The 7,930-nt window shown below is 45.4% G+C and overlaps 2 protein-coding genes across 3 annotated transcripts; one reads left to right on the forward strand and one right to left on the reverse strand.

Annotated features, from left to right (window-relative positions):
- Window positions 1-1,261: 1,261 nt before the first annotated feature.
- LOC111233860 (acyl-coenzyme A thioesterase 5-like) lies at window positions 1,262-3,631 on the reverse strand. Its single transcript, XM_022761760.1, has 4 exons — window positions 3,562-3,631; window positions 2,656-2,769; window positions 2,208-2,410; window positions 1,262-1,870 (listed from the first exon to the last, which is right to left on the reverse strand). Exons 1-4 carry the CDS (start codon window positions 3,629-3,631, stop codon window positions 1,262-1,264), a joined length of 996 nt encoding a protein of 331 aa, XP_022617481.1.
- On the forward strand, window positions 3,609-7,069 carry LOC111233871 (tripartite motif-containing protein 16-like). Of its 2 annotated transcripts, none has more exons than XM_022761771.1 (3): window positions 3,609-3,953; window positions 4,042-4,207; window positions 4,757-7,069. In XM_022761771.1, the coding sequence occupies exon 3, from the start codon at window positions 4,992-4,994 to the stop codon at window positions 6,672-6,674; it is 1,683 nt and encodes a 560-aa protein (XP_022617492.1). In that variant the 5' UTR covers window positions 3,609-3,953; window positions 4,042-4,207; window positions 4,757-4,991; the 3' UTR covers window positions 6,675-7,069. The 2 variants fall into 2 exon arrangements, with proteins under 2 accessions (XP_022617492.1, XP_022617494.1); XM_022761773.1 differs by having other exon boundaries at window positions 4,852-7,069.
- Window positions 7,070-7,930: the final 861 nt, after the last annotated feature.

Here is a 7,930-nt window from a genome sequence, read left to right on the forward strand (position 1 = left end):
CTATGGGAGCATGGGGTACAGGTGGCCATGTACATCGACGAGTGGCTGGTGGCTACCGCCACCCGACAGGAGGTGGCTCAACACTCGGAGGCTCTCACACAACACCTAGTGAACCCTGGTTTTCAGATAAATACCGAAAAGAGTAGGATGGAGCCTACTCAGCGCGTTGCTTTCATTGGGCTCATTCTGGACTCTCTCCATGGCATGGCATTTTTATCCCCAAAACGAGTGGAAACCATGCAGCTAGCATTGTTTCACAGGGGCAACGTGGTTACCCTCAAACAATGTCAGAGGTTTTTGGGTCTTGTTGCCTCCTCTGTAGTGGCAATACCAATGGGGCGCCTGTATACAAGAGGCATCCAGCGCTGGGTGGCATCTCTAGGTCACCGACGGGTGAGTATTTCCACAGACTGCTCACTAGTCCTTCACCAGTGGAAGAGCCCAGGTCTCCTGCCTTAGGGCATTCCTATGGGAACCTTCTCGGCCAGGAAAGTGATCACCACAGATGCATCTCTGGTGGGCTGGGGAGCTACACACAAGGGCAGAGCAGTGAATGGGAAATGGAAACCTCACATGCGTTCTACCCATATAAATGGTCTGGAGCTGATGGCTGTTCACTTGGCTCTAAAACATTTCCTCACTTGGCTGAGGGAACATCATGTTCTAGTGAGAACAGACAATTCCACTGTTGTGGCATATATCAACAGGCAAGGGGGGTCTGAGGTCCCCCCAGTTACACACACTGGCACACAGACTGATAGTTTGGAGCAGTGTGCACCTCCAGTCACTGAGAGCAACTCGTGTGCTGGGCAACTATGGAGCGGATCTGCTATCCAGGGGCAACCCACAGTATGCAGACTGGACACTTCACCCCGAGGTGGTGAAACAGTTTCGGCTTCGAGTGGCTGAAGATCCTACTTTATGCTTTTCCCCCAGTAGCTCTCATTCCTCTAACTCTGGCCAGAGTGAGGGAAGGAGGGCTGACCGTGATCCTAGTAGCCTCGCATTGGCCAGGGAAGCACTGCTTGGCAGAGATTTCTCAACTCCTGTCCGGCCTGCCATGGCCATTACCACTATGCGGGGACCTGCTGTCTCAGGCATAGGGGGAAATATTCCAAGCCCAGAGCCTCTCTGTGAGTGGTTCAGTCTGAATGTGGCGTGACTCCCGCACAGTGTTATTAACACTACACAGCATGCCAGAGCCTAATCAACAATATATACATCAACATAAAACAACATGTTTCTATCAGTGTATTTACACCTATGACTTGGCTTTAGTGTGTGTATCATCACTGCTCAGGTGAGCTCTGAAGAAATCCTGGATGTTCTTCCACAGGTGGACTTCAGCTGCTGCGTGGGACCGGGCCTCACCCCCCCACAGGACTGGTTTACCCGCAACCCCATGAAAGCTGGAGGGGCAGTAGGGTCCATAAGGTGGCTCTAGGTAATGTCCTGCTCCAGGGTAGCTCACACTTTCAAAGTTCTCCTTCCCATGATGCTTCAGTCTCTCCACCATCTCATCCATGTAAGCCTTAGTGTCCCAGTTGAGGTCATCCTCTGCGGCTGCAAAGAGGAAACATCCCTTGGCTTGTTCAATGGGGACCAGGGTGGCCTTTTTCTCCTCTGCCAGGGGATTGTGCAAAACATTCTTGACCATGTTGGCTCCTGACTCAGTGGGAATCATCTTGCTCAAGTCAAACATTAATGCAGGGAGGATTTGGCTTTTCTTATAGTAGAGGGGTAAAGCTGTATTGGCACAGCAGCCATTGATCCACACTGTGGCCTCAACATCTGGCAGGTAAGAGGCGATTGAAAGTGCAATATCTTCACTTTTTGAAAGGGATAGCACACCAACTCCTTTACTGCCCACCTGTGGAAAAACATTTAAAATTACCAACTGCAACACTCAGCTTTTTTGAAATGCAGATTTCCTCTTCTGTAAATGAACATGAAGCACTTGCTTGTATGTGTGTGCCTTTTTAAAAGTTCACCTTTTGATTATTAACAGTTTTTCACAGTATGGAGAACGAATGGGAATTTTTCCTTTGTCTTCTTGCAATCATGCTGCAAACACTGCCCAAGCAAACCTTCATTATTTTTTATGTAGGTGTACACTTCCCAATATTAAAAGCACTAAATCATAAAATGGAAGAAGCAGGACCATTGCAATTGTATCGTTCTTTAACCAGCCATTTCAAGGAACTCACCTTGTCTTGTTTTCTTAAATACTCTCTTGCTTCCTCAAAATAATCCAGATGAACCTCTCTGATGTTCCTGGGCATGTCGTCATGGCCGTACAGAGCTACAGTCAGAACCACAAATCCTCGACTTGCCAGCAGAGAGGCCCTTTTCTCAGATAAACCTCCACCAAACATGTACAGATCCAGCACGGCAGGGAACGGACCTCTTCCTGGACCAGAGGACATACGACAAAGCAAAATGACATACAGCTAATATATGATGATGCATTTTAGCCAGTACAATGGCACAGCTTTTGTTAGTTGTTCATAGGAAAACAATGGACTTTGCACAAAGCAGAAACTGTAACCCATGGCTACAGAGACAATATTAGATGGGATAAATTCATTCTTGGTTTGTCTTCTAATAAATTCTATTAATTAAAGTCTAAAAATATGCAACATTAAAGCAAGTAACCGGGGGGAGTAAACAGGACTCCACAAATATTCCCCTCTTTGACCCCATCTCCAATCAGAAACCTCTCATTAGTCGCCTCTGCCAGCATCCTTCCCTCCCCCTCCCCTTCATGAGCTGAACACCACCCATGGTGTGTATTAATGCCCCCTATTTGCTTAATTTTTGTTTTCGATACTCTGCTGTCAGACATGACGTCAGCTTGTATGGCATAAACATGCAATAAAACAGATAACATACATTAGACTTTGGACCTATGGAAAGCTACAACTGGTTGTACAGTAACATCATTTGTCTGACCTGCAGATGTCTTGTTTTTCTATACCAAGTGCTTTATGATGGGGTTGCTGAATGTCTTGCATGGTCTTTGCTCTTTTGTTTGCATGAATAACTGATACCAAACATATAAAAAATTTATCATTGTATTAAGATAAGTCCAACATCTGCAACATGACTCCAGTTTGTTGGTCAGTCGATCAAAGAGTGGTATCGCCTTCTACAGCTGCCATTTTATGCAAGTGAACATTGAGTGTGTGCAAAAAAAATCCATTATACTGATTTATATTCTGATAATTAGTCTAATGCATGGACTCAATAGACCAAAATCCAATGCAGTCCCCTTGTGCTGGTGCAGTACTCCTGTGCTCCTGTAAAAGTGGCAGCTCTGCTCCTAGGACAAAGGCTTATATCTCAATCTAGTGGTCTTAGTGAATAATACCAGGCTGAGAGAACAACAACTAGCACTTCTCCATATACATTACAGTAAATATGCAGGTGTAGCAGTATGATATGCTTCTGTGGCTGATTGCAGGCAAGTCTGCCGCTCTGCACTTTACCTGGCGCCGTAGCCTATCAATGCAGAGGGCGAGAGGGAATAAAAGGGGCCGTGTCCCTCCCACGCTCTCTCACTTCCTGGCTCGAAGGCCCTCCCGCATCCCTGCCTTCCGCTTCCTCCTCTGCTCTCAAGGGTGTGGTCCATCGTGGTTAAGGGGATGGTGGCGATTTTCTTTGTTCGCCATAGGCACTAAAAGGACAAGCAGATGCTCCGGTTAGCACGGAGCAGTGCAGAGCCTCCTCGTCTTTCTCCTCACCGGGAGGGTGCCTGCTGATCGGGACCTGTAGCTAACTGTGGACGTTAAGAAAGTTGCAGGAACACTGCTGCTTCGCCTACCCTCGGTTCGCGGTGGCTGGGTGTTGGGGATTGCTCTGTTGCCCCGCTATATGGACTGTCGGCTGTGAATGTTTTCTGCTTAGCTCGTTGCTTTCTGCTTCACTTAATGCCGCTGCTTCTGCTCGCTTCGGTGAGTGTTTACTGCAGGTTTTGTTTTGCTTTTGGACAATTGTTAGTGTATACTTGCTAATTAATTGTGTTCTCCCTTCCCCCTGTAGTTGCTGAGAGCCGACGGTGGTGGCGGTGTCCTGGGTGGTGGTTTCCCTTCGTGTGCTGTGATCCTGGATTTGGTTGTCTTTGCCCTTCACCTTTTGTTTGTGTGTCACGAGTGGGGTGCCTTTCTTTGTTTTGGACTTCTTCACCCCACATTGTCCCTCACCGTTGGTAAGCCTCAGCCACTGGAGTAGGGTGTTAACCAATAGTTCCGTTTTGAAATACTTTTTTTAAACTTTGAGACCAACATTAAATAAACGTGTTAATTATTTTGTGACCTTGAACCACGTCTCCTGCCCTTCCTTATATTGCTTACCTGCCTCCCTCCCTATTCCATTATATTCATTTACAATTCCTTGAGTGCAATTCCCAGGGTGGCGTTGTCTGTTTTATCCTCAAATTTCATAAGCTAAAATCTGTACCATAACATTGTATGAACCCTCGTATCGCCACACAGGCGGAGATGAAATCGATAAAGATAAATATCAACATGGATAATAACATTGTTGATGTTGAGACGTTAGACTCAGTGACATATTTTAGAAAAGATGTTTATTCAGGAAGAATAAATGAGAGTGAGTGCTGTCTCCAGCAACATGAACTTGTATTTTACTTGAGTAGGCTTCTTCTGTTTTCTGCTCCTTTATACTTCTACTCCTCGACATTATAGGTGGAAATACTTTTTACTCCACTACAATAACAGCTACACTCTCTTTTCAGATTAACACAACCCCGACAACCCTCTCTGTTCTTCCTGCTCTCAAACACAGCAAGCTCCACCCTGTGCTCATATTTCCTGGTTCCCTCCCCTTCAGATCTCCAGTTTGAAGATGGGTGGAACCAACATGTGGTGAAGTGCAAGAGCTGACAGGTCCCGTTCACTGCAGAGACACATGTTGTTCAGATCAGAGCTCAAACTAGTTTCAGTTCTGAGAAAGTGAAACTCAGACAGTCGATGACACTGAGAGGTGACATGGCGCATAAAGGAGTTCAGCTGGACCGGGAATCCATCTCTTGTTCGATCTGTCTGGATCTACTGAAGGATCCGGTGACTATTCCCTGTGGACACAGCTACTGCATGAACTGTATTAAAACCCACTGGGATGAAGGGGATGAGAAGAAAATCCACAGCTGCCCTCAGTGTAGGCAGACCTTCACACCAAGACCTATCCTGGTGAAAAGCACCATGTTAGCAGTTTTAGTGGAGGAGCTGAAGAAGACTGGACTCCAAGCTGCTGCTGCTGATCACTGCTATGCTGGACCTGAAGATGTGGCCTGTGATGTCTGCACTGGGAGAAAACTGAAAGCTGTCAAATCCTGTTTGATGTGTCCAGCCTCTTACTGTGAGAAACATCTGCAACCTCACTATGAAGCAGCTCCGTTAAAGAAACACAAGCTGGTGGAGCCCTCCAAGAAGCTCCAGGAGAACATCTGCTCTCGTCATGATGAGGTGATGAAGATGTTCTGCCGCACTGATCAGCAGTGTATCTGTTATCTCTGCTCTGTGGATGAACATAAAGGCCACGACACAGTCTCAGCTGCAGCAGAAAGGACTGAGAGGCAGAGAGAGCTCCAGCTGAGGCGACAACAAATCCAGCAGAGAATCCAGGACAGAGACAAAGATGTGAAGGTGCTTCAACAGGAGGTGGAGGCTATCAATGGCTCTGCTGATAAAGCAGTGGAGGACAGTGAGAAGATCTTCACTGAGCTGATCCGTCTCATGGAGAAAAGAAGCTCTGATGTGAAGCAGCAGATCAGATCCCAGCAGGAAACTGAAGTGAGTCGAGTCAAAGAGCTTCAGGAGAAGCTGGAGCAGGAGATCACTGAGCTGAAGAGGAAAGACGCTGAGCTGAAGCAGCTCTCACACACAGAGGATCACAACCAGTTTCTACACAACTACCCCTCACTGTCACGACTCAGTGAATCTACAGACTCATCCAGCATCAATATCCGTCCTCTGAGCTACTTTGAGGACGTGACAGCAGCTGTGTCACAGCTCAGAGAGAAACTACAGGACATTCTGACATGGACAAACATCTCACTGACAGTGACTGAAGTGGATGTTTCACTGTCACAACTAGAGCCAAAGACCAGAGCTGAATTCTTAAATTATTCACAGGATATCACACTGGATCCAAACACAGCAAACAGACATTTGTTATTATCTGAGGGAAACAGAAAAGCAACACGTAGTCAACAACAGTCTTATTCTAGTCACCCAGACAGATTCACTTCATATTTTCAGGCCCTGAGTAGAGAGAGTCTGGCTGCACGTTGTTACTGGGAGGTGGAGACGAGAGGAGGAGTTTATGTAGCAGTCGCATACAAGAATATCAGCAGAGCAGGGAGCTTGGATGAATGTATATTTGGAAGCAATGACAAATCTTGGGCATTACACTGTGATCAAAACAGTTATACATTCTTCTACAACAACATCAGAACTCCAGTCTCAGGTCCTCGGTCCTCCAGAGTAGGAGTGTACCTGGATCACAGAGCAGGTGTTCTGTCCTTCTACAGCGTCTCTGAAACCAGGACTCTCCTCCACAGAGTCCAGACCACATTCACTCAGCCTCTCTATGCTGGAGTTCGGCTTTGCTGGAACAATGGAGACACAGCTGAGTTCTGTAAACTCAAATAGACAAAGGATATTTAAATTTCAGTTGGTTAAAATCTGTATTTTAATTCATCAGTTTATTTGAACTTCCATCATCGCTGCTAAAAGCTCATTGCTGTTGTGTTTCTGCACTGCACACAGATCACCTGTCAATCAAACATTATGGGAGGGGCTTTGACCTCTTCTCTTTTATTGTTGTATTGATGTTTGAGTTTCTTTAGGTGGAGCTGGAGCCATGGAGGATATCACTGCTCAGGATGATTTTTCTTCACCTAAACTCACATTTCTCCACATGAAAATATAAACTTCTATTTGCTCTAAATGTTGAATATTTGTATTGATGTATTGAAACAAACTGATTGTGTGGATGAAGTGAATCTCCCCCTGAAATCACTGAACAAGAGTCATTTAACACCAAGCACCAAGCGTCCTAGTGTTTTCTTTCACAAGTCCATGAGCGGTGACTTTAGTGCTTGGAGGAGACTCCAAATACACACCATGTATGAACCAAAGCAAGGTGTTTTTTACCTTCAGTTAAACGGCTTGAGTTTAATTTTGTTATGTAATGACAAAGTAGAAGTAAAACATGACTATAAGCAAGGCGAGTGCATCTCCAGTCCCATCATTCATGTAGGTTTTCTTCAGAGTCAGGTTCCCTCTTCAGGACACTGTGAATGTCTCTCCCCAGTGTCCTCACATGTTTCCACTAAAACAAGTTCATGTGACGTTTCCTGTGTCTCCATCTCATCTGTTTTCCACACACACGCCATCTTCCATTTAAAAACCTCCTTAAAACAGTCCTTTGGCCTTCTTTAAATTCACTTGCTTCCACCCTGGCAGACGTTCATATTCCTCTCTCTTCATGTCCAAAGCTTTCTGTAACAGAGGAGAAAAACAAAGAGTTCATTAATACAAATTTTAAAGAAGAAACAGAGTTGAAATAGTTGATGTGAATGTTTTACAGGAAGGTCCTGATGTTTGAGTGTTGACGTGAGTGTTTATTGGGTAAAAAGTTTTTTAAAGAAACTGTCCGAAAGCTTTACTCAGTGTCCATTTTAATAGCGAATGGACATTGACTATGTGTGAAAACAATACATTGTAATGATTTATATTCTGATGATCAGTCTAATGCATGAACTCAATAAAACAAAATGCAATGCAGGACCAGTGTGCTGCTTCAGTACTCCTGTGCTCCTGTAACAGTGGCAGCTCTGCTCCCAGGACACAGGCTTACATCTCCATCTAGTGGTCTTAGTGAATAATACCAGGCTCCTGCAGAA

Source organism: Seriola dumerili, unplaced genomic scaffold, assembly GCF_002260705.1.
Source record: "Seriola dumerili isolate Sdu_G_001 unplaced genomic scaffold, Sdu_1.0 BDQW01000432.1, whole genome shotgun sequence".
Classification (NCBI taxonomy): Eukaryota; Metazoa; Chordata; class Actinopteri; order Carangiformes; family Carangidae; genus Seriola; species Seriola dumerili.